The sequence below is a fragment of the Balaenoptera borealis genome (genome assembly GCF_965194805.1).
Source record: "Balaenoptera borealis genome assembly, chromosome: 11".
Taxonomy (NCBI): Eukaryota; Metazoa; Chordata; class Mammalia; order Artiodactyla; family Balaenopteridae; genus Balaenoptera; species Balaenoptera borealis.
This window is the reverse complement of record NC_138868.1, coordinates 72,822,310-72,849,240: the sequence shown is the minus strand read 5'-3', so window position 1 is coordinate 72,849,240 and position 26,931 is coordinate 72,822,310. Positions and strand designations below refer to the sequence as shown.

The window sequence follows — 26,931 nt, the reverse complement described above, 5'->3', positions numbered from 1 at the left end:
CCTCATGGAACTTACAGTCTAATCGGGGTCACTCAATTAGTCACACAAACAAATGTATAATTGTACCACACTAGCAAAGAAAGGTGTGTTTGGTGCCACTAGAGAGTATTATGGGCAGTTGACCTAGGTGGGAATATCACGGAAGACAAAAAAGCCCAGTGGGTACAAAGGTCCTATGATGGGCGAGAACATAGAAATAAAAAACAACAAAAACAAAAACAAAATAGAAAGAAGCCAAAGTGGCCGGAGGTTAAGGCCTGGCAATGTGTGACGCCAGATAAGGCCGGGAGGGGAACGGGAGACCAACCACGCAGGACTCTGGAGACCCTGATAAGGACTTGTCTTTATCTGAAGAGAAATGGGGAGCCCTGAAGGGTTTCCAGTGAGGCCACTGGAGATACAATGAGATGAATGTTTTGAATTTCTCTGGCTTCCACGTGGAGAAAGGCTAAAGGAGACCCAGGTGGGATGGGTTCGCCAGTCAGGAAGCTGTTTTGCAGAGGCCTGGATGAAGATGGTCGCAGCTTGGACCTCAGGGTGCAGATGGTAGGGATTAGACGGGTGAAGTCTGTCAACTGAGGTGCAGAAGCAAGACCATCAACCATTCCAAACGGTCCACTTGGCTGTGAAGGAGGTGTCCAATGTTATCATGGGTTCCATGGTTCCAGATACAATAGAAATACCCAAGAATGACAAAAGACCTTTTTATGGTTCATAAGCCCAGCTTTCCTTTCCCTGTGCTTCCGTGTGTCCTGAGGCTATGATGGATGCCCAGTCTTTCAGACACATAAACCGTGGCCTTTTCCTTACACGGTCCCTGTTCAATCATGCGTCCTGGGCAATTCAACCACCCCTAAAATGAAGGTGCAAGTCAACTGGAACATGTAATCTAATTTACGTTTTCAAATCCTACTTCATCCAACTATTTACTCTGCAAAAGGAGAAGTACTCATATTTTCAGTTTTGATTAAAAATATTAAATGCCCGGGGCTTCCCTGGTGGCGCAGTGGTTGAGAGTCTGCCTGCCAATGCAGGGGACACGGGTTCGAGCCCTGGTCTGGGAAGATCCCACATGCCGCGGAGCAACTGGGCCCGTGAGCCACAACTACTGAGCCTGCGCGTCTGGAGCCTGTGCCCCGCAACAAGAGAGGCCACGATAGTGAGAGGCCCGCGCACCGCGACGAAGAGTGGCTCCCGCTTCCCGCAACTAGAGAAAGCCCTCGCACAGAAACGAAGACCCAACACAGCCAAAATTAAATAAATAAATAAATAAATATTTTAAAAAACTGCAAATGAGTTTAAAAAATAAATAAATATATATTAAATGCCCTCATTTGACCTCCTTTGAATGAGCCACACATCTGTCAGGCACTGGGTAAATAAAAGCATGACTGGAATACTAAATGGTGCTTCTATTTTGGGTTCACCCTACGAGTTGGTTTCTTTTTTATTTCTCCTTCCTTTCAGTGGCCAAATAGATATGTCAGCAGGCAATGAATTATTGCTGACATAGTTGTCAAGTTCTACTAACCAAAAGGGTACGTGACCACTCAGGAGACAAGATACACAACATGAAGGAAAAACATTTTTGAACTAACAGGAATTCTAGGAGCAAGATCAGATCACTGGCAGTGAAAGCTACTGGCAAACGGGAGGACTTATTTTCTCATATTTCCACTTGTAGAGCTGACAGTTTAAAAGGAAGAGGAATTAAAACCCAACGAATAAAATCTTTATTCCTCAAGGAAAGCTCCATTCAATCACCATGAGCTATAACTGAGATTTCCAGAATGGTGTGTTAGAAGCCAAGCCAGACATCATCCAAAGAACTGGATTAGTTCAGTAAAATAAAAATATGATAACAAATCAGTCAATTTGGAATCCGGAGAGAAAATACTGACGTTGTCAGTGGAAAGCAGCATGGTACAGCAGAAAGAGAGCTAAGAGCTCTGGAGTGGGACAGCCATAAGCTCCAATCCAGACTTTGCCATGTAGCAGCTGTGTGACCTTGGATAAGTTATTTAACGACGTTGAACCTCAGTTTCCTAAACTATAAACCATGGGTCATAGGACCTAGAGCTGTTCTGTGAATGAGTTAATTTGTGAAGATCTTTGCACATAGTAAGGGATCAGTAAATGACAGTTCCTTTCCTGGATTGTCCAAATTTAAGTCTGGACTGAAAGAATGGTGCACAGCTCCATCACCACTAGACTGTTCCAGGACAAAACATCACTAAAATGTTCTGCCGATACAGGGCAAGTACCCTAACTTGCTCCAGAGAAAAATATGTGCTCTGACTTGTCCTACGACTGCTGGGAAAGAGAAATGGAGTAGAAATTAAGATTTCCATATAAAAGATGAGAATTGAAGTCCTATGACCATTAATGCAGTGGATCCATGGGAAGTCAAAGATCTCCATGGTTCATCAAAATTGCTCCGGACTAGGAGCAACTAGTCATGAGTTCAAATCCAAGCTGTGTGGCCTTGGGCACAACAATTAACCTCTCTGAGCCAGTTTCCTCATTTCTACAATGAAGAGAATAAGATCTACCTCACAGTATTTTTGTAAGACTAAAGAAGTGTAAGCAGAATATAAAACCAGTTCCTTCCAATATTCACGTTTACAAAATGACAGGGTCTTGAGGACTTCCATGGCGGTCCAGTGGTTAAGACTCTGCACTCCCACTGCAGGGGGCACGGGTTTGATCTCTGGTCGGGATACTAAGATCCCACATGCCACGTGGCATGGCCAAAAAAAAAAAATTGTTTTTTTTAAATGACATGACAGGGTCTTATACGTTGGCTTCTAGAGTGAATAGACAACATCCTTTGCAAAGGCATCACTAGTACCTTATCCAAAATTTCTTCCATTAAACGGAAATGAGCTGAGCAACTAAAAGGTTTGAGGCTCCCTGTACTAAACCAGAACCCAGTTCTCAATTTTGACTGCAAACCCTCCGGACCATCTCTGTCCTGCTAATAGGGACACACTGTCTCGTCTCTTTCTTGCCTTCTCCCCATTCTCAATTTAAAGGTGACCACATTCCACATAAAACCCACAACATCCCCTCTGTCTTCTCTGTTTCCTTCTTTTAAAAATTTTTTTTGATGTGGACCATTTTTAAAGTCTTGATTGAATTTGTTACAATATTGCTTCTGTTTTATGTTTTGGTTTTTTGGTCAGGAGGCATGTGGGATCTTAGCTCCCCGACCAGGGATCGAACCTGCACCCCCCGCACTGGAAGGCAAAGTCTTAACCACTGGACCTCCAGGGAAGTCCCTCTGCTTCCTTTTAAAGTTCTCATTATGTCCTTCAGAAGGCCCCTCAGATGAGGGATCCTGTCATCTGATGCTAAAGAGATCGAAATCATCTGGGGTAGTTCCAAAGGCCGGAGCTAGAACAGGTGGGGTGGATTTAGAGGAAGGTTCCAGCTCTGCATATGGAATACGTTTGGAACAGTGACTGCTGGCTAGCTGAGAAGCAAGCTTCTAAAGCAGGCAGCTCTCCACCAAGAAAGCTCAAGCAGAATATCTCACCCACTGCTGCCTGATTGAACCTCCGAACATCAAATGATTTTATTCAACACTTACTGAGTGCTTTCTATGTCCTAGGCACTAGAAATGCAAGCCCTCAGTCTCTCCACTGGAGAGACGGACCCACAAGCAGGTAGTTATAAAACAATGTGGTAAGTACAAAAATAGAGAAATTACAGGGAGCACTGTGGGGTGGACCTAACTCAGGAAGTGGACCTCACTCAGGTGGGCTGTTCTTTCTGGAGGAGGTGACACCTCGGCAGTCTTAAAGGATGGAGTAGGGAGGCAGAGAGGGGCAAGAGGGGGGCAGTGTAGAAAGGGCATTTGGGACAAAAGGAATCAGCATGAGCAAAGGGACAAATGTGACCAACAGAATGGTTTATGAGAGGCACTCCAGGCAGCTAGATAATGCTAGAACAGTACATGAGGGTGGGGAAGGGTAGGAGACAGACCGGAGCTAAAGACAGGAGCCAGGGCACGGGGCCCTTGTAAACTGCATTCTGTAGGGTGGAATTCTGGGTCCCTGTGTTTTTAAGCACAAGAGTGCTTAAAACACCCTAAAGGTTTTAAGCACGAGTGACTAAGTTTCTATCATCTTCGATTTAGGAGGTTTTCGGTTGTTTTTATTTTTTCCCAAAGGCAAACTGCAGGACAGCCTTGCGAGCTGCTGAATTGAGCTTCAGGAGCCTCAGGGTCAGAACAGCCCTACCTGATTAACTACCGAAGGCAAGCACCCAGCTCCTTTGCTCCCCTGCCTCTTCCTCCTCTATCTGCTGGGGCTCTTGGTAACACTAACCTCCTAAAGAGGTGATGTGGGCACAAGGTGACTCAGCATTACAGAGTGCTTGGAAGCAGCCAGAAGTCCACGCTGAGCACTGAGCATCTTTCTGCAGTGGGCACACTGGCTGGGAGGCAGGCCTCAGGGGGGCAGGTTTGCTGCAGTGTGCTCCAGAGCCTGCCAGCATGGCAATCTGGCAGCTTCTCCCCCCTCTCTCCTTCCTTGCCTCCTTCCTAATAGCCCCTGGCTCCTGGCTGACTTGACTGGACACTGGGGTGGGGAGGGACAGGCAGCACAAGGCTGTCTTGCAGAGAAAAGCATCCTTCCAGCTGTGCTCAGCCACTGGACCCTTCCCACCTCCCCAGTCGGGAACTCGGGCCTCCTGTGCTTTTCTGAACCACTGCACCTCTCACCTCTCAAGCTGCCATTTGGAATTATTCCCTCCCACCCCACCAGCTCCTTCCTCCTTCCCCATCCTATTTTACCTCTCCAGTCCTATCCCTCATTACCAGGGCCCACGGTCTCCACTGCCTATGTGAAGGTTCTGTCCATTTCCTCTCTGCTGAATGAGTCATGCTCCTTTGGGCTCCTTCAATAACCGCATAAATGGCTCTGCTCCACACCCCTGCCCCAAACCTTCCTTGATCACTCCTCCGTACCCGACCCCTCCCTTCCATCACTCCTCTTTATTTTGAGCACTTGAGTCATCTACTCACTGAGTCATCTACTCACTTGTACTGGTTTAGCTGCTCCAACCACGCCCCACACACTAATCCCTGACTCGGCCATGCGTTTCTCACGCAGCATGTCCCCTCTGCTGGGAATGTCTTCGTCCTTGTCTCCCTTCTGAACTCTGCCTCATCCTTCCAGGCAAAGCACAAATGTCACCCTGATCCAAAGGCTTACCCCGTCACCTCCAAGACGGATTAAATCTAATAAGACTTCTTCTACCTTTTTAAACTGAGGATGTTTTGCTTATGTCATAATAACAGCTAGGACCGATATGCCAGGCACGAGAACCTTATATGGAGTAATTCATTCAATCCTCAAAATCACCCTGTTATTACCTCTAAGACCACCAGCCCAAGGTTACAGCAAGTCAGTGGAAGAACTGAGGCTTAAACCCACGCAGCGTGGCTCTAATCAGAGGTGTTGCCACCTCTTCACCCAGCAGACCAGGAAGCCTTTGAGTCCCAGAGCTCCACTCTCTTCCCCTGGCACCCCAAGTGCCTGGCACACAGTGGGTGACTACTAAATGTGGTAGTTCTGGATTTAACTGAAATTTGTTCAGCATGCATCCCACGTCTTCCTCACAGGTATGTTCTGTCTCCCCAAGCCATCCATGAGATCCTCGGTGAGAAAGGACCAGGTCATCTATTTTCCTCACAGGTCTGCAATCACATGCATACTGGGGAACTGGGGGAAACACAGAGAGCTCTAGGGGTGCAGATGGGGGCAAACTAACCTTAGGTTAATATATGCCTTAAGCGTGTATACTTTACAAAGGCTTTTTCACATGCCTGATCTCATAGGTCCTGACATCAACAGGCTGTGGGGAAGGTAAAGAGACAGAGGTGCAGATGGCCTGAGATCTGGTCAAGGTCTTAGAGCCAGAAATAACTGAATGATATTATAGAAATTACAACCCAGGGCTCTGAATAAAACAGCTGAAAGCCAGTCCCCTGCTCACAATGCCTAGGCAGCTGTCGCCATCAAGAATGGGCAGGCTGATGTAAGTCAACTATACTTCAGTTAAAAAAAGTAAAACAAAAAAAAGATCAAGGTCAACCAGTTCTAAAAAAAAAAAGAATGGGTGGGCTGAGTGTTCAGCTCCTCCCCCAGATCGGGTGTCCTTGGTCGCTGGGAAAGGGGAGCCTGGCACGGTGTTCTCCACGGGAGGCTGGCTGAGCAGACCTAGGGCAGGGTGTGTGACGGCAGGTTCAGCAGGACCTCTGGGAGCCTCTTGGAGTGTTTGGTCACTCTCACCAGACAGAACAGAAAACCCTGAGAGATGACACGATTTCCAAGTGGTCTAATAATGTAGATATGAAGAGCCAGGAGAAACAAGTTTGTTCTTCCCATTAGTAGGAGGTAGTCAATGTCCCTACTATTTGTAACTATCCCATCGCATTTCTAAAAATCCATACCTTTATTTCATTGTCCTAACCCAACATTAACTTCAGATCGAATTTACTCAATGTCCTGTGCAGAAGGGAAGGCTTTTCAGGCTCAGGTGGCCTCTGCAGAAGAAAAGCTTTTCCCTAGTAGGAAGGGCAGTGAACTTCTAGCCAAAAGACCTGCCCCATCTTTATGCCAGTCTCATCGCCCCGCTGAGCCTTGATCTCCTCTTCTGTAAAATGGGCATGAAAATGCCCACTCACCCACCCATCCCACAGAATTGTGGCAACGACCTGTGAGCTCCCAGCCTAGGCGTCCCGAAGATCTGAGTGGTCTCTTGGGTCTCCGTCTCACAGTCCTCATTATTCAGGAAGTGAATGAGACACTGCAGATGTCTACTCTGAAGTGCAGAGAGAACCACCTCCCACTGGGGGCCTCGGAGCCCCGAGGCTTACGCGAAGGGTCGCAAATCTCCCAGCTCTGGCCGTGGCTTTGACAGGGGACGAGGCGGTCTGTAACTCCGGGGGCGCGGTGGGGCGGGTGGAAACCCGGGTTTCCCGACCCTGGCACCGAAGGCTGGGGCTGCCCTTCCCCGCCCTACCGCTCACGGTGGCTGCAAAGCGCCCTGGGAGGCCAGCCCAAAGGCCGGGCTTGGGAAGCGCCTCGCTTACCTGCGGCTCCACCAGCCAGCGCTGCTCGGCGGCGCCCAGGGGCGCGGGGCGCGCGGCGCGGAACGCCGAGTACACGGGGATACGGTCCCGGGTGCTGTACAGGGTGGCGAAGCGCTCGGCGCCCTCGGAGCGCTGACAGATCTTCACGTGGGCAGCGGCCGCCAGCCCCGCGGGCGGGGTCCCAGCGTAGAAGAATCGGTCGCATTCGCCGAAGCCGGCTTCCTGCTCGCGCACGAGTCGGCCCTCCAACAGCCCGGCCAGAGCGAGGAGGCCGCCCAGCGCCAAGCAGCGCGCGGGGCCCATGGCGCGTCTGCGGGCCGGGCCGGGAGAGCGCGAGGCCGCCGAGCGGGGCCGCGGCGGAGTCGGAAGCCGGGGGCGGCGCGGCTGAGCTAGCGCTCTGCGGGCCGGGCTGGGCGGCCCCGGCGACGGGGGCGGGTCCGCGTCCCGAGGCCGCGCCTCCCTCGCACCCTCCTCCCTGAAGATGGCTGCGCAGGCCCGGGGCCGGGCGCGGGGATGCGCCCGAACTTGCACCGCCTGGTTTCTGCAGTCTGCGGTCGGAGGCTCGGGGACGCGCGCTCCCAAGACTAAAAGGTATGAACCGGGTCGGCTTAATCGGAGGAAACGGGAAAGAACCGTCCCCGGGGTTGGGAGCCTAGAAGCCTCCTGCGCCAGCGCGCCCCAGGGATCCTCAAGGATGCAAAGAGGCGGCGTGAGATGCCCTCAGAACTGTGGCTCTTTGGGTCTGATGGGCAGGGAGACCCAGTGACATCCGACGGAAATCAGTCTTCCCCTTCCCAACGAAATGCTCATCCGCCAATACACGGACACAACTTTGATGAAGTTTCAGCAGATCAGAAGCCAGGAGACCCAAGTTAAAAATCCTCTTCTAGGAAATTCCTAACCTAGGGAAATAGGACAGCTCTTGTGGTTTACTTGGTACTGCGAGGCTTAGAATCAAAACCAAAACCAAGAAAGAAACGAGACCGGCCAACATCACTGGTTGGTAGGTTGGTTGATTCATTATTTCTTTCTTGAGTGCCTATCGGCCAACATGGGTTCTGCGACTGGGTACAGTGGTAAACAAGAATAGGGTCCCTGCGGTCCTGCAGACGAAACCTAGTGGGAAAGCTTGTCGTTAATCAAAGAAGCAGGCTATTAAAGGAATAATGACACACACTGAACGTGGAGCTGTGAGAACCTGCCCTTCCGGGGATTCAGAGTTGTTTGCCTGAAGAGTGTTGTCTGGACTGAGACCAAGAGGTTGACATGAACTAGGCAAAGAGGAAAGCAGCATGTGCTAAGGGGTCTCCCTGCAGAAGGGAACGTGATATGTTGGGGGAATTTAAGGAAGGTGGGTGTGGGTAGAGAACAGAGACCTGGGAGAAGATTATGAGAAATAGGGCTGAAGGAGGCGGGAGACACAGAATTCCAGGGATCATAGGCTACAGGCCATCAAACATTTTTCAGCAGGACCCGGACCCTATTGAGAAAACAAGCTTCATGTAATAATCCTTATGCTTAAAATTGACATTGCAATCTAGTATTTCTGTTGTGTTCTATTTTGTTCTCCTTTAAAAAATATGCTGCTGGTAACCCACAAAGTTGTTTCTATGACCCACTAATGGCTCATGTCCTGCAGTGTGAAAAGATATATTATATAAATCATGATGAGGATTTTGATATTTCAATGGCGGAGACACAATCACATTTGCTTTCTGGGCAGAAATGGGCAGATTGGAGTGGCCCAGAATGAATGAAGAAAAACATGTATAAAGATCCAGATGAGAGATGGTAGCTTGGACTGGGGTGGTGGTAGAGACAGAAGCAGAGTGCCTACTAAGGTGCCTTCACTCACATCTTCTTATTTAATCTTATTTCCTCAGTGTGCCATGTGGGGAACTGGACCAGAGCGTTCAGATGCTTGTCCAAGATGGCATATCCTGAGCCAGATTTGAGCTAGGCCCGTCTGCTTCCTAAGCCTGGCCTTTCCTCTAAGTCACAGCAAATCCATGAGGTGAGCCTATAAAATAGGAGAGAAATTGTCAGAAGAGCACATTCTGGAGCCTAAGAACCAATTCCTTGGAGGCTTCAATACCTGAAAAGGTTGACTATGTTTGGCCTCTGAAATGAAACCTAAATTTATTTCTTAAAGAAAAAAAAAAACAAGACACATACAGTGTGATGTCACAGTAACAACTAGCCTTGGAGTCACATGTTCCTTCTGCATCCAAACTATCATTTTCAATTTCCAAACTTTATTCTGAGTTTGGCCACTTCTGTGCATCTTCAACACTGTGGCCTAAATCAGTAACCATCAATTCTCACCTGTATTACTTAGATGTTCTAACTACTTCTCCTGCCCCCAAGGGGTTCACAGAACAATTAAGGTGATTAGTTAAATATGCAGATTATATCATGTCAAGTGCTGTTTTAAACTTCCAATGCCTTCTCATTTCAAGTTGAAAGAAACTCAAATATTAAACATGAGCTACAAGGTCCTACATTCCCTGGACCCTGCCTCTCCCTTCTCAGTGCCCCAGACACAAATGAGCTTCCTCTCTATCCACACAAAAACACCAAGCTCTATGTTAGGGCTGTTACACTTGTTGTTTCATCCAAGTGGAAGTCAGCTCTGGACCTTCCTTCTTGTCATTTGGGACTCAGAAAGGTCTGCTGCTCTATGAAGTATTCCCTGCCCACCGGAACCACACTGCCCATTCTGCACTAGCATCCCATCCCCTTTAATCTCTTCACAGAACATATGCCCACTTGAAATTGTCTTGTTCCTTTATTTATGGATTCGTTTATTGGGATGTATCAATGACTTAACCATGTGAAATATACATAAAGCATTGAGAAGGCAGTGGAGACTTGCAGAGAAGATTTTCACATGCTGGCACTTTTTGTCCTCTGTTTGCTCATCTCTCCTAGAAACTTGGATCAGGCAAGTGCCAGGTGATTTCCACCAAGTCATCCTTCAGATAGGCCTGCAAACCAAATCCCCCAACCCAGCCAGCCAGCTGGAACCCAACAATCAACCCCAAACTCACTCACCAACATCACACAAGGCAACAAGCTCATAAAAATAAGTTTTGCTTGAAATGTTTTGATATAATTATTAAGAAAAGTGCAGAAAAAACGACCACCCCTCAGTTGACTGACTGAACAACACAAAAAATAAAGTCAATTTTAACATTCTGGTTACTTTTAATATATTTAATAAACTCAGATTTTAACATTCTAGTTACCATACTGGCAGAGAACACATTTTCAATACATCAAAGACTCAGAAAGATTATCAATTATTATCTTACTCTCTACTGACCTAATTGGTCAAAAGGGCCTAGTTTGGAAAGAAAAGCAGGAAGAGAAGGGGGAAGAGGAAAAGGAGAGAGACTGGAGGGTAATGAAAGCCCAGGGTTCTTTAGAAGTTCAGCAGCGTCCAGAGCTGGCCCACAGGATGGGAGTGTGAGGTAGATTGGGCTCTGGCGACCTCAGCAGGACCTAGTTCCCAGAGCCACTAGAGTGTCCAGTGCATGAAACCTCAGTTTGTGACACAGGAGTTAGCAGTGTCCAAGGATTCCAGGGTCTGGAAGGAAGAACAAACTTTGGAGAATTTGGTAAACACCACAGACCCAGCACGTCCAGCGGCAGCACAGGAGGCACTCTCACGCAAGACTAGTGACCTGCAAATACCCAAAGCTCTGAAATGTAAATATGACCAGTCTCAAAGGATCCCCACGCAGGAGCAGTGGGGTAGAAAGGCATCCCCTGGGCTTAGGGGACGGGGCCACAACCACAGCCAGAAGCCGTGGCGGGATGCTGGAGCCCAGGGCTGAGCGGGGCGGCGCTGTCCGGCGAGGGTGCCTCCACAGGCAGGGGCGGAGCCTCTGGGTCCTGATCTGTGTCTAACGAAAGCCTCCTCTTAGCCCTGGGGGGAGCAGCTGGCTCCTGAGGGCCCTGTTCCCAAGGACGACGACGAGGGCCACATCTTCCAGCTGGGTGGCGATCTGGGGCGGATGGACCTGGGGTCGGCGGCTGGGTCGGGCCGGGCTCGCCGGAGGTGCTGGTGGCCGCAGCCCCGAACTGGGCGGCAGAGCAAGAACCCCGGGCCGGCGAGGGGCGCCGGCACCCAGCACGCACAGGGACTCGGTGGCTGGTCCCAGCGCCCGCGGCTACAGCCCTACGGGGGCGCAGAGCGCGGCGGGGCAGGTGGTGCCTCTGGCCGAGAGCGGCTCCCAGGGACGCGCGGACCTCCCTCCAGGCGTTCAGGACCTGGCTGTCGGGCGCCGTGGGCTGCGTGTGGTCCACCACGGTCCGCTCCTGCCCGCGTTTCCACAGCTCGTAGCGCTCCGGTTGCAGGATGCGCACGAAGGCGTCCATGGAGAAGGCGACCCGGGCCTCCCCGCAGCTGCACTGCGAGGCCACTTTGCCATAATCGATCCAGCGCGGGCAGGCGAAATTGATGGCCTCCGCGCAGTTGAAGCCATGGTTGAAGCCAGAGTGGTAGCCATAGGGAAAGGTCACGATGAACTCTCCAGCCTCCTGAGTGACCCGATCGAAGGGGATGCCGTTGTCCTTGAGGACCGTGGGCGAGATGAGAGCCACCTTGTGCCGCAGGAAGGCCTCACAGCCCCGCGCGCTGCCCGGGAAAAGCTGCCTGGCCAGGCGTTCCAGGCGCCGGCCGTGCTCCGGGGGCACCGCGTACCAAGTCTTGGGCTCCCCGAAGTGCAGGTAGTTGATGCTGTAAAGGTCCATGTCCTCCGTGTGCCAGGCGAAGGCGGTCTTCCACATGCCGAAGTACAGGTAGGGGGTGTTGACGCCCTCGATGACCACTCCGCACTCCTGCTCCAGCAGGTCCTGAATGGTTCCCAGGTGTCCAAGGTTCCACTGCTCCGTGTTTTGATCGAATAAGGAGCCACTCACGTCCGCACCATATACTGGTGAATCATAGAGGCGTGTTTTCCAATATTTTCGCTCCAGGTCCTTAAAATCAAAGTGTGGTGGCGTCCGGTATTTTTCACTATTTGCTAAGTGGTGGTACTCACCCACGGTCATGGCTTTCTTCTTTTTGTGGTATTGAGTAAACACACCTGCCTGCCCAGAAGTCACCTGCTGGAGGGGAGCGGCTATTAAGATGTCATTGATATCATCATAGGTCTGTCTGGCTTTCCAGTCCTTGGGTGGAATGATCTTCGCCACGCCTGCTCGGTGTGCACCTTGGGATTCCATATAAGCAATGTATTTATCGAAATCATTAAACTCTTCTTTGGTTGGATGAAATACCATTATTCTACAACTTGGGTTCTGGGCCCAGTTGGACTTAGACTTCATAGCTTTCATTAATAAGCAGGAAACTCCCAAGTTCTGATGTATGTTCTGGGCAGGTGAGGATGCTGGAAAACACTACTTTTTCAAAAATGGGTTGGAGTATATCAGCAGGAGCCCGCAGTAGACTTTAATGCAATGAGTTGATAATATTTCTTAGGCTTGCTGATTCTCCAGGGGACTCCACGCTGGGCAGAAGCCTTGCTCAGGACTGATGCCGGCTGAGCCTGCAAGTCTGTGATGTCCTTGGTTGACACTTGGCTCTGTCCTCTTGAGATCTAGTGAATCACCCAGCCCTGGCTGGGTATCCCAAATGCAGGGTCTTCAGGGCAGAATTGAAAGCAAAACCTAAAAAGAAAAAGAATAGAGACAGGTTGAAAACTGATGGTTGGAAATAGTTACAAGGGAACTACAAAGAAAACACCACCATGGACTTTAATTGCATATTCCAATAAAGGCGAAAATTTCATAAGTTTGACAATACAAGAAATGGTGTTGTTGTGAACAATGGAAATTCTTGTACTCTAGTAAGGAGAACGGAAATCATTACATTCACTTTGAAAACCTATTTGGACAGTATCCACTAAAATTGAACTTACCCATGTGCTATGATTCATGCCTAGGGTATGTGTATGTCTGTGCAATGAAAGTCAAGTCCAAGAATGTTCAGAACAACATGATTTCAGTAGTCAAACACTGGAAACAACTCAAATGCCAGTCAACATTAGAATGGATAAGTACATTGTAGTATATTCATACAATGGAATACAATACAGGAATGAGATCAACAAAAACTACATGAAAATAAAAGAATAATTCTATAAACCTAATACTGAGCAAAATTATCCGGACTCAAAAGAATACCTATTCTATGCTTCCATTTATATAAAGATAAAAAGGTACCTATAAGATGACGATATTTTTTGGTACCAACGTAATCTATGTTAGAAGTCAGAGTAGTGGTTACCTTTTTGAAAGAGAGAGGTTGTGAGTGGGGCTGTGAGGAAGTCTCTAGAATAATGTGAATATTCTGTTGTGAACCCAGGTACTGGTTACACAGCCATCAGAATGACTCATTGTCATAATTCTTCAAGTTATGATGATTTTCACAAATTTCTATGAAATCAATTTTTTAAAATTTATTTAAATTATTTAAATAAATTTAAAATTATAGTTTAGGGTGAAAAGCATTAAAACAGAATGATATCTTTCATTGTACCAAAAGGAAAAAGAAGGGTGATTGAAAATATATGAACTAAACATTCAATTGAAGAAACTATAAAATAGAAGAAGAGAAAGAAGGGGTAGGAGTCAAAAAATAACAAAGAATAAAGACAAAATTAACGAAAGAAAACACATACAAGACAGAACACTGATGACCAAAAATATTCTTGGAAGAAATTAATGATAGCAATACACCCTGGGCGTAACTGAGCATAAGAAAGAAGGGGAAAATAAACCACTAGGAATGAAATAGTGCACAAAAGAATTTTTAAAATCTCGAAAGAGAATCTTAGGAGAAACTTGCCAGCAACATTTTCAAAAGACAAGAGAAAAGAATAAATTTCTGGAGAGGAAACATATCCAAAATGGATGCAAGAAACACCAGAAAGCTTGAATAACACCCCAGTATAAGAAGCTGGTTCAAAGTATGACCCCTGAAAGTCCAGGAGGCACATCATTTTGCATGTGAATCTAGAAAACTTTCAAGAAACAGTTAACTCTTATTGTGCAAATTGCTTCAGAGTATAGAAAAAGTTGGAAAGCTACTCAGATGAGGCTATTCTGCTCTCTGATAGCCAAACGAAAAAAGGACAATAAAAAATAAAGCTACAGGCCATTTTTGTTTATAAGCATAGAGGAAAGCATAAAATGGAATGTTATCCAATGAAATGCAGCAATATAGTAAAAGAATAATACATCATGACCAAATAGAAGGCAAGTATGATTGAACATTGGAAAATTTAATGATATAATTCAGAATATTAACAAAGTAAATGAAAAATATCATCATCTTATAGGTACCAAAAAAGCATTTGATGAAATGGAAAATCCATTCATGATTTTAAAATTCTTACTTGCAAAGCATCAAGAGAAACTTTTTTTTGTAAGATAAAGAATTTCAAGGTAAAAAATAGCAATGATCATTCTTAACAGTGAAACAAAAGTAACATTCTCATTAAAGTTAGGAAAAAGAGGTGCATCAGCATGAAAAGCTGCTCAATATCACTAATTATTAGAGAAATGCAAATCAAAACTACAATGAGGTATCACCTCACACCAGTTAGAATAGGCATCATTAGAAAATCTACAAACAACAAATGCTGGAGAGGGTGTGGAGAAAAGGGAACCCTCTTGCACTGTTGGTGGGAATGTAAATAGATAGAGCCACTATGGAGAAGAGTATAGAGTTTCCTTAAGAAGCTAAAAATAGAATTACCTTATGATCCAGCAATCCCACTACTGGGCATATACACAGAGAAAACCATAATTGAAAAAATACATGCACCCCAATGTTCATTGCAGCACTATTTACAATAGCCAGGTCACGGAAGCAACCTCAATGCCCATCGACAGACAAATGGATAAAGAAGTGGTGGTACATATATACAATAGAATATTACTCAGCCATAAAAAGGAACGAAATTGAGTCATTTGTTGAGACGTGGATGGATCTAGAGACTGTCATACAGAGTGAGGTAAGTCAGAAAGAGAAAAACAAATATCGTATATTAACGCATGTATGTGGAATCTAGAGAAATGGTACAGATGAACCGGTTTGCAGGGCAGAAGTTGAGACACAGATGTAGAGAACAAGCGTATAGACACCAAGGGGGAAAAACCGCGGTGGGGTGTGGGTGGTGGTGTGCTGAATTGGGCGATTGGGATTGACATGTATGCACTGAGGTGTATAAAATTGATGACTAATAAGAACCTGCAGTATAAACAAACAAACAAACAAACAAAAAACAGCTAATACTAAACTTTCTTTGGGTTATTTGTATGGAAATATGTTAATATAAAGGTTTCAGACATTACATGAAATTTCCAGAAATCTTATATCTTCTGGTCTAATGTTATAAGTCATAATTCTAGTTATTACTTTAAAATGTATATCTCAGAAATAACAAAATTTCCTTGTCAATTGCATTATTATGAACTTTCATCCAATCTTTAACCATGGTCATTTTCAAGTCTTTTGTCCTTTACAGACAGTTCTGGGTGTACTCTGATGCTTTTGCAAAAACGGTCCTATCAAAGGGTTTCATCTTCAAGAAATTCATGGAAAAGACTCTGACAAGTACAGGTTCTGGTAACTGACTATACTGCTGAACTGAATGAATAAGCATGTTCAGAACACTCATGGAAAACTGATGAATTCATAAAAGTGCTAACAAAAGATCAAGATGAAAAAAAAATTAATTAGGTGGGACTGAGTCAACTTATGAGGATGATTTAATTTTTGTGACTTTCTGTTTGAATTAAAAAAAAAAGAAATCCCACCAGGACTCAGAGGCAAAAAATATACAAATCAATTTCCACTGCAAAGTAAAGGAGTTGTTACAGTGGAGGATTGCTGGACTGAATGTCAATATTATGACATAGTATGAGTGAGTTTCGTGTTGGGTAATTGCAATCGTTGCTTTTGTTGTGGTCATCCATTTACAATGCTTGGTGTCAGTTTATTTATCCCTTATAAAAATAAAATACAGTGTGTGTGCGTGAAAAGAAAAAACATATTGAAAACAATGTGAAAAATAAATCTCACCATGTACACTCCACTTTCAACTTGAACTGTGTAGAGCAAATGTAATAGTAATGATTTAGGACAGAAAATATATGTGTACAAATAAGAAAACAAAAAAATAACCAAAGCAAACTATCTCATTAACCCAATTTCAAGTGCTCCCTTATTACTGTTTCCTAATCCTCTTAAGCTCCCCTAATTTCCACCATTCAAATATTCTCTCTCACTTTCCCCTGTCCTCAAACTTCAGGCGCACCTATTCCACCCCACTTAGAATCCTCCGAATGTCTGAAAAGTCCCTAAGTGATCTGGCCCACCATCACCTCTTGACCTCACCCTTTTCTACCCTGCTCCTTGCTCTCTCATTCCAAACACATTCCTGGCTGTGTCTCAAAAAAGGCCGGTATACTCTTGTCTGAGGGTCTTTGCACCCAGGCAACTCTCAAGCCTCAGCCCAAACATCACCTTTTCAGGGAACTCTCCTCTGATTGTCTTGCTTTGGATAAAAGTAGAGACGATTTTCCTTCCAGGAAAACAGGTACTCTCTCAACAAAACATTTCCAAATGAAACTTGAACTGATGGTCAGTACCCATGTATCTCTTCCAGATATACTCACATCAGCGCCATGGTAACTCCAACATTGCTGATTGCATCACAATGGAATCCAACTGGCTCTTCCAACTGTCTACTAAAAGGCCTCCTTTTTAAAGTTATAAGCCCACAAAACACAGGTATTTTACCTGAAATTTTTCCTTTAAGATTTCTTACAAGAAAATAAATGAGATCTAAATATTAGACAAATTTAAACAAATTATTGTTTAATTTAGACAAATTATTAAACAAATTTCAGGGTCCTTTTAGGTCCAGAGGGGTTTCCCTGGGAAAGCTGCCAGAATGGGAGGAGCTAGCACAGTTGTCAGTGCATTAAACACCACTAGTATTGGGTCAGCACAAGAACCAGGGAGAGGAGCAGAAAACCATGCTACAGAAATCGGTGAGGAAGAGCTCAAATGCCTTTAGAGAACAAAGGCATTTCATCTTCCTCACCCTGTAGTCTCCCCAATAAGACTTCGAAAGATCAGCTTGCCTGCCATTGTTCCAAGTGATAGAAACTCCCCACATCTCCTATGGTCTGCAAGAGGTGCCCGAGGTCCCTATATCTTATCTGGGGTCCATTCAAGACAAGAGGAAGCTGGGGCTGGGGCCCAATCCTCTACCACCCCTCTCCCCAAAGAGGTCAGCACAATTGGGCTTCAACATAAAACATTTCTCCTTTGGATCTGGGATCAGGGACAAAAAAATAGCCAAGGAAGGGCTTGCTCTCTGTGACCCCTGCTGGTAGCTTTTGTAAGAGTGCATCAAAGGAATGTTTGCTGCAGACCCGAAGACTGGTGGCAGGGGCCCTTTGAGTGAGCGGTAGTAGCTCTGTGTACCTCTGCCCTGGAGCCTCATGCACCGTGGAACGTGCAGAAGGTAGGTAAGGGAGGATTAAAACACTCTTCTCTTTTTCCAACTTTAATGTCAAAGGATCAAAGAAACAATCTCGAGGTTTCTATAGAATTTGTTGGTAATAAATGGTGGGGAGGGGAAGTGGTTGACAATCTAGTTCATCCTTGAGGGAGTGTGACAAATGCAGTTCACTTAGCCTCTAAAGATTGGGTGGAAGTCAAATAATCTCTCTCTTCCTATTCCAGAAACACCTGATGAGCACTCAAGGGTCTTGGGGATAGATTGTTATGAAGGAGAAGCATTGTTCAAACATGACCCTAGATGTTCATCCTAAGATGCCTGAACAATAGGCTAGCCTAGACTCCTTCCATGACTGGAGGGCTATAGCATCCAAAAGGGCCCAAGGTCCCCAGGTGCCTTCTAACGTACAGGGCTGCTGGCTTTCCCGGAGAGCTCCTGTAAATGGCTGGCATGATATCTAGGCCGCTTAATTCCCCAAGCAGTCCGAAGCTCCCTTTCCTAATAAGGTTGCTGTCTTCAAAGCCCTATATGAAGGAAGAGCACTGGGGAAGGGGCCTCCACTAGAACAAAACCCTCCTCAACATGGGATGCCTCTCCATGTAGACGCTGAGGAAATGCAGAGCCTATGTGTGCCTTGGTCTTGATGTGTTTCCTGAACTCATATTGTATGACTCTGTGGAATTTTCCTCCATCGACAAGGGGACCCAAAAGATGGGAAGAAAGCAAATAGTAAGGTTGCATCAGGGTTAGGGTTTTCCAGCCATGTGTATCTCAAGGAGAGAGGAACAAGTGTCTTGATGGATTGGATGGAGGGATAAGAGAGTGATTACAATGATGGACCAGTAAATTTATCCTGGCTAAAAAAGGAAATGAGAACATGAGGGCAATGATGGAGAATGAAACAGTGCTCGATTCATAGGCTAAATGTCTCCATTAGGTGAAATACTTGTATTAGAACCCTAGGAAATGTAAGCTAGCAAGAGAATGGGATGCTTGAAACATAGCTGGTACTATCATTATTCCCATTGTATGGAGGAAGAAACTGAGGTGTAGAAAAATTTATATTTAACTTCATAGCTTGTGTTCTCAATCTCTAGAGTTATTTTTGTGCTTGTCTTATCTTCCATATAAAACTACTTTGAGAGCATTCTCTAGGTCTTGTTCATCATCATATTTTCCAAGGGATCTTGGTACTCTAGATGGTGCACACTCCAAACATTTTTATTAGAAAAATAAGTTACTAAAATCATTTGGCGCACACTGCAGCCTCTCTCCTTTGGTTACACCCCATCTTTCTCCCTACTCTCCTATCTCAGGGGAAGAGAAGGTACTCCGCCTCTCCAGAGCTAATCTTGCCATTTAAACTCGTTAAATTGACACCTCCCATGCATTCCAAAACTATGGTCAATTAAATGATCACTATCACCTCTGTAAAGACTTAAATCATCAGTCATCAGTCTGTTTCCTGATTGAAGCTACATCCTTTCTCTTACCTTCCTTTCAATACCGAACATGTCAAAACATAAACAAAAAAATCTACGTTTACAAAACCATTTCCTCATCTCTCTCATCTTCTGATTCTGACCCCACTTCTGCACTGAAATTGATCTCTGTCAATCATCACATTGTCTCCCAAGTGCGCCTCCATGGGTTACACTTTATCTCTCTACATCATTGATTCATGGAACACCTCCTTCCTCCTCAAATGTCTCTGACCTCTAGGGTACTGATAGTCTTCTCCGGTTCTTTTCTTTCTCCTTGGTTCCACTTCTTTTTCCACTATACAAATGCAGTCTTATTTCAAAGCTCAATTCTCATCTCTCTTTTAACTCTTTTTATTTCTCCCTTTCAATCTCCTTTTTCTGTTCATGGCTTTCTTTAGTATCACACTCTCTCTCTTTAAAGATAATATTTATTGCCATAGCTTTCTCTAATAGCACTGACTTTCTCCTGCGCTTCTGATTTGCTTTTCCTTCTTGACTGGCCACTGATCCCCTGAAAATCAACTTGTTTAGTACAAATTGATCATCTCTCTCCTGAAATTAACTTCGTCCTTTAGAAATCTTTTTTTCTAACGATGGGAGTACAGTATCCTAGTTACCGTTGGCTATTACATCTCCCTCTCCCTAGACATATAGTCGGTGATGTCATGGGATCCCACGACAGTCTACTGTGAGGCCCCAGGGACATCTGTATACCCCAGGGAGGCTTCCTGTGCTCTCCTTCCTTATATAAGGAGGCAAGTATCCAGCTTGCCTTCCTCTCCTCCTTATAGCTGTCACCACTCAAGCTAGACCCTGAGGATCTACAAGTACCCATCACCTGTATCATGTGATAATCTCCCCATCTCACCCTAATTTTTAATCTTAAAAGTTCTTCTACAATGATTTTATTTAAAACTATATAAATATATAATCAAATTTTTCATTCTATATGAAAACTTCCTCTAAAGAAATGAAAAGAGAAGAGTGAAACAATTTTCAAGGAAAATTAATGTCAAAAATTTAAATACTATGCTAAGGGTCTTTCCCCTAATGAACCCTAAAATGCTGATTATGAATATCACACAGGCCCTCATTTCTTTTTTTTTTCTTTCTTTATTCTTTTTTTTTTAAAACATATTTATTGAAGTATAATTGCTTTACAATGGTGTGTTAGTTTCTGCTTTATAACAAAGTAAATCAGTTATACATACACATATGTTCCCATATCTCTTCCCTCTTGCATCTCCCTCCCTCCCACCCTCCCTATACCACCCCTCTAGGTGGTCACAAAGCACCGAGCTGATCTCCCTGTGCTATGCGGCTGCTGCCCACTAGCTATCTATTTTACATTTGGTAGTCTATATATGTCCATGCCATTCTCTCACCCTGTCACATCTCACCCCTCCCCCTCCCCATATCCTCAAGTCCATTCTCTAGTAGGTCTGTGTCTTTATTCCCGTCTTGCCACTAGGTTCTTCATGACCTTTTTTTTTTTTCCCTTACATTCCATATATATGTGTTAGCATACAGTATTTGTTTTTCTGTTTCTGACTTACTTCACTCTGTATGACAGACTCTAACTCCATCCACCTCACTACAAATAACTCCATTTTATTTCTTTTTATGGCTGAGTAATATTCCATTGTATATATGTGCCACATCTTCTTTATCCATTCATCTGATGATGGACACTTAGGTTGCTTCCATGTCCTGGCTATTGTAAATAGAGCTGCAATGAACATATTGGTACATGACTCTTTTTGAATTATGGTTTTCTCAGGGTATATGCCCAGTAGTGGGATTGCTGGGTCGTATGGTAGTTCTATTTCTAGTTTTTTAAGCAATCTCCATACTGTTCTCCACAGTGGCTGTATCAATTTACATTCCCACCAACAGTGCAACAGTGTTCCCTTTTATCCACACCCTCTCTAGCATTTATTGTTTCTAGATTTTTTGATGATGGCCATTGTGACCGGTGTGAGATGATATCTCATTGTAGTTTTGATTTGCATTTCTCTAATGATTAATGATGTTGAGCATTCTTTCATGTGTCTGTTGGCAATCTGTATATCTTCTTTGGAGAAATGTCTATTTAGGTTTTCTGCCCATATTTGGATTGGGCTGTTTGTTTTTTTGTTATTGAGCTGCATGAGCTGCTTATAAATCTTGGAGATTAATCCTTTGTCAGAGGTCCTCATTTCTTATTGAATTCTTAATAAACAACTAAAACAAGCCTTGAGTTGAGTATTTGTTTTTGTTTTTGTTTTTGTTGGCTTTGCCACGTGGCATGTGGGATCTTCGTTCCCTGACTAGGGATCAAACCCGTCCCTCTGCAGTGGAAGCACAGAGTCCTAACCACTGGACTGCCAGGGAAGTCCCCTATATTTGTTTTATAAACTAAATGATTTCCTTTTTACATTTCTAAGGATCCTAGGAGGTATGCGGCCGGGCTACCATCTATATAAAATAAATAATCTAGATACACATTAGTCTTCTGATATTGAGCATCCAAAGGAAACACTCTGATTTTGTAAGTGTAACTCTGTGCTCAAATCAAAACTCAGAATTTGCCGGGTACAATTACGGTGAACCTTCAGTGCTCCAGGCAAATGTCTTCTCTATGGGTCTCAGATGGTTGCTTTTACTGTGAAACTGCCTACATGTTTCTTTCAATTGGAGCCACAGGTACTAGTTGAGAATAAGTACCCTTACATTTCAGTTACTCTTCCATTTTACCCTTATTCTTGGTATCCCCAGTAACACAGAAATTCTTCCTCTAAGGAAACTTGACAATTCTGACAATTGAAGAAAAGTATTTTTATCAGAATGATTAGACTTGATGGATTTCTGGAAATTAGGAGTCTTTCAAAAATAATTCCTTTAAGCTTTCCTGGTGTGTGTGTGTGTGTGTGTGTGTGTGTGTGTGTGTGTGTGTGTCTGTGTTTTAAACTGGGGAAGGTAAGAAGTGAAGTAAGTGTAATAAGTCCTCTCAGTGTGGCCATTGTCCCGATTGCTTATTGTACAGATTGCTCAGCAATTTCAGGACAGCAGGAAAGCCTTCTTGTCTTTCATGCTCCGTGCATATTTCAAAGCTATTCTTTCAAATGAGGATTGTTGACAGAATGCCTCAGACGTTAGCCATTGTTTCTGCTGACAGCCAATATCTAAATGCTGTGTTTAATAAATTTCTTCTCACGTTAGAAAGTCTACTTACCGTTTATTGAAAATAATTATAACCATCATATTTGATGGCTAAATAAATTCTATTGGATGGAGATACGTGACACAACTTTCCCCCTATTATTGGACAGTTATTTTGTTTTTTACTTTTCCACAAGTATTACTAATCCCTTAAAAATATCCTATATTTCAGTACCTAGATCAGTATATTTGGTAACATATTAGTTAAATAATGAAATTCCTTGGATTAGATAACTAGAAATGGAATTACTGCATTGCAAGATTTAAACATTTAAAATCCTTAACATGTATTTCCAAAACTTTCCAGAAACATATCACTTTACATCCTCACCATTAACGTTACTCTGAAAAAATATCTTTAATAATTTGGTAAGAAAATTATTGTGAAAAATTTTGGTGAAAAAGTGTAGCTCCAGGTTTAATCTATACTTCTTAGATTACAACTAAGATTGACTTGTTTTTCTTCAATGAATGCTAGCCATTTGTATTGCTTCATATCCTTTGCCCATTTTTCTCTAATATGGTTCTAGTGTTTTTTCTCATCTACTTACATGAACATTTTATGTATTATGTGAGTATTCTGCATATTTTATACAGTATATGAACATTTTACTTGCTCATGTGAATATTTTCCATATTAAACCCTGTGTTTAATCTGTTCATAGATTTTTCCCAGTTTACCATTTCTTTTATTTATATTTAATTTTAATTTTAAATGTTTTTCATATATATATATCCGTTTAATATATTAAAATGTTGAGTCGGTCTTTTCCTTTGTAATACCTTTCATGGCCTTTATGTTTAGAAAGTGAGAAAGTTATTTTCCCATCCAGAGACAGATAAATATTAACTTATGGGGATTTTCCTTTTTATAGGTTAATTGTACTTTTAATTTTGATTTTAATTATACCTTTAATTCTAACTGGGGTTTTGGGTTTGTTTTATTAACTTTTTTATTGTTTTGTGAGTATGGTACGAGGAATAAGGGAGATGTAAATATGATTCCTAGTCCTAGTGTGCTGTGTTCCTCTCTAATAGTTTATAAAAGCTTTTCTTTGTCCCAGTGCTCTTAAATTTTTTCTGTCTCAAAATTCTGGTTCTTTAGTTTTATGAAAGCTTTTTAGTTACTTCTTTGACAGCTTCCTCTAGTTTTTCCCTCTGTACATTAACTCCTGTATTTGGATATCAAACCTCATGGACCGGACCTCCAATTTTTGTGTCTTTTCTTCTTCCAATTTTATATCCCTTTATGACTGTGCTTTACCTTCTGAAATTTTTTCTTATCTTTATCTTGTAAACCTGCTTCTATTGTCTTTTTCATTTCTCCTATCAAACTTCTAATTTTTAACAGCTCATTTCTGTCCCCTTAGCTTTTTCAAGTGTATATAGCTTCCTTCCCTGCCCCCCACCATTGTCTTATTTTTGTTTCACAGGTGCACTTCTTTCATCTCTCAGAAAATACTAAAACCCGGACCCATATTGAGAAAGCAAGCTTCATGTAATAATCCTTATGCTTAAAATTGCCATTGCAATCTAGTATTTCTGTTGTGTTCTATTTTGTTCCCCTTTAAAAAATACGCTGCTGGTACCCCAAAAAGTTGTGTCTATGACCCACGAATCGCTCATGTCCTGCAGTTTGGAAAGATATATTCTATAAATCATGTTGAGGCTTTTGATCTTTCAATGGCGGAGACACAATCACATTTGCTTTCTGGGCAGAAATGGGCAGACTGGAGTGGCCGAGAATGAATGAAGAAAAACATGTATAAAGATCCAGATGAGAGATGGTAGCTTGGAGTGGGGTGGTGGTTGAGCCAGAAGAAGAGTGCCTACTAGGGTGCCTTCACTCACATCTTATTATTTAATCTTATTTCCTCAGTGTGCCACGTGGGGAACTGGACCAGAGCATTCAGATGCTTGTCCAAGATGGCATAATCAGTGAGTCCTGAGCCAGATTTGAGGCAGGCCCGTCTGCTTCCTAGGCCTGGCCTTTCCTCTAAGTCACAGCAAATCCATGAGGTGAGCCTATAAAATAGGAGAGAAATTGTCAGAAGAGCACATTCTGGAGCCTAATAACCAATTCCTTGGAGGCTTCAATACCTGAAAAGTTTGACTACGTTTGGCCTCTGAAATGAAACCTAAATTTATTTCTTAATTAAAAAAAAAAAAAACAAGACACATACAGTGTGATGTCACAGTAACAACTAGACTTGGAGTCCCCTTTGATCTGGAGTTGATGACCCTGGTCACGTGGTACTTGTCCCTCAGCCAGGTTATCCTTACCCTTGTACACCTCTGCCACGTCCTCCATGGGAGGCTGTGAGGATTATGGTTTTCATGGGATTTTTTAATATTTATCTTACTATCTGGGATTATACATGTTCCCCAATGTCGATTCATGTTGTCAACTCTAAACACAATTAAACAACTAGAAATCAATCCCTCTCTTTCTCATGTTCTTTATACATGCTCTATTATGCTACTTGTCATGTAAGGGTATTAATCATTCCTCTGTCTGTCTTCTCTACTAGATCTTGTACTTCAGGAAACAGGGTGGTCCCTTCTTAGTCTCTGGGTCCCATTGGCTACCACAGCATCTGGAATAATAGATGTCAAATTTGAGGATTCTGTTGTGTTTGAAAAAATGCAGAATATAAAAATAAATTTTCAGTTTTTATGAGTAAAGCATTTATATGATTTTTATTCACTGTTTTTCAAACTTTCTTGATCCCTGCCCCCCCCCTTTGATAAGCATAACTATCTCTGCCAATACTCTCCCACCTCCTTCGGCAAATTCTAGTTTTTCCCCAGAATCCTGTCAGTGACCAACACGCACATAGCACAGAACATTTGCACATCCCACAGCCAGGGCGATATTGTCTACTTTAGATCCTTTTAGTTTATAGTACAGACAAGAGAGTTTCTTTTTGTTTCCCTGCTTTCCAAAGATAAGTTATATGATGATACTGAGTTTACTTTTGCAAATTACAAAGGTCCTCACCCCAAGATTGTAGAACACAATATGTCATGGGAGTACCTTGATCTAATCAAAGTTTTTACTGACAGCTCATTCCAGGGGAAGCCTGTCTTTTACAGCATCTTTATGAGCGATCATTCACTGTCTCCGTTTGATCACCTCTGGTCCCTTTTCTTTGCCACTGATGCTCTTCTCCTGGGGACGAGGTTTCAAACCGGATCCTCTTAGGCCTCTGCACTCACACCCATGCCAATCCAACATCTGTCGGTAGCTGTCAGCAAAGACCTGAAGGGGAAGAATAATGGCTGATGTGGAATAAAATGACACTCTACTTGGATTTCAGTGGTTTGGTTGATTCTGTTCCAAGCTGTTTGAAGACATGAGTCAAAATCGACCCTTCTCCAGCCCTGCAGTCCTCATCTCTCATACCCAGTTTTTCATCCCTTCATCCTTGCCAATCCATTCTGCTGCTGGAGTGACTTCCTAAAATAAATCTGATGACATCATCCTACTCTTACAGCCCGTCAATCGCTCTCCATTTGCCTTAGGATGAAACCCTGCTCCCTACCTGACCCCCAAAACCACTGAGATCTGATCCCTCCCTCTTGGGCCTCACCTGTGGCCTGTGCTACCTGGCTGTCTATGCTCTGAGCAGTACTATTCAACTTCTTGCACTTTCTACCACAGACAGTGCTCTCTCGTGTCCCTGAGACTTTGCATCATAAAATACTTCCCTTGGCCTGGAATTCTCACCATGTATTCCCATCCCTTCATCTCTTTCATTGAGCTTTTTTTTTTTTCTTTTTCTTAAACACAATCCAGCTAAACATTAGTTCCTCAGGTATCCATCTTCCTAACAAGCATGTCCTCACTCACCACTTGCCCTCCTCCTGCTCTACGTGAGCTTAAGGGCCCTTTCTGATTGTGCCTTTTCTTTTTTGCAGCTTGTGGGATCTTAGTTCCCTGACCAGGGATCGAACCCAGTCCCCCTACAGTGGAAGCATGGAGTCCTAATCACTGGACCACAAGAGAATTCCCTGATTGTTCATATTAATCCCAGTATTTCCCCTGTACCTAATTGCTACCTTCCTCCTCAGACATAAACATAGTGCCTGCTATACAGTAAGTATTCAATACAGTGAGTAAATAAATGAATAAAAGAAAGGGAAAAAATCCCTTCCATGAAATTTCATTTGGAGTCTCATGGCTCTAGTTCATTCATTCATTTTCAAAATGTTTTAAAAACATCTACCATTAGCACTGGCTAGATGCCGAGTGTTCAGGGAGGAACAAGGTTAGACTTGGTCCCTCTCTCATGCCAGCACCTCACAGGGCTCCATGGGTAACCAGAAAAGAAAGCAGAAGTCAACTGATGCTCTGCCTTAGACCGGGAAGGGCAACGCTGGGGAACTTTCACGCCACGAGTGAGTTCTGTAACGTAGATTTCATGCTGTGTCACCTCTAGCCCAGGGCAAGACAGATACAGAACTTTGTACCACAGAACTTGAAGTAGTAGGGAAGACAGACAGACAGACCAGACAAAGGAGTTCCGATACAGTGTGAGAAGTGCTCTTTAAGAGAGCTACGTGCTATGAGGGCAGAGAAGGGTCGCTGAAGCTA

General features: G+C 43.8%; 1 protein-coding gene, 2 long non-coding RNA genes and 1 pseudogene across 4 annotated transcripts in view; 2 read left to right on the top strand and 2 right to left on the bottom strand.

Moving 5' to 3' along the window:
• ENDOD1 (endonuclease domain containing 1) overlaps positions 1 to 7,594 on the bottom strand; it is a 29,094-nt gene extending 21,500 nt beyond the window's left edge. The window contains exon 1 of the mRNA XM_082339973.1: positions 7,103 to 7,594. Within this exon, the coding sequence (XP_082196099.1) occupies positions 7,103 to 7,405 (303 nt within the window). The 5' untranslated portion in view covers positions 7,406 to 7,594. The remainder of the gene's footprint in view (positions 1 to 7,102) is intronic.
• LOC309604966 lies at positions 631 to 26,619 on the top strand. Its single transcript, XR_014231181.1, has 3 exons — positions 631 to 6,380; positions 24,214 to 24,353; positions 26,256 to 26,619. It is a non-coding gene; the product is annotated as an uncharacterized lncRNA (long non-coding RNA).
• On the top strand, positions 7,581 to 16,892 carry LOC309604957. The gene is made up of 3 exons (XR_014231172.1): positions 7,581 to 7,693; positions 8,986 to 9,116; positions 16,786 to 16,892. It is a non-coding gene; the product is annotated as an uncharacterized lncRNA (long non-coding RNA).
• Positions 9,116 to 13,850, bottom strand: LOC309604899 (lysine-specific demethylase 4D pseudogene; annotated as a pseudogene). The gene has a single exon. The product of its transcript is annotated as a lysine-specific demethylase 4D pseudogene (transcript).
• Positions 26,620 to 26,931: the final 312 nt, after the last annotated feature.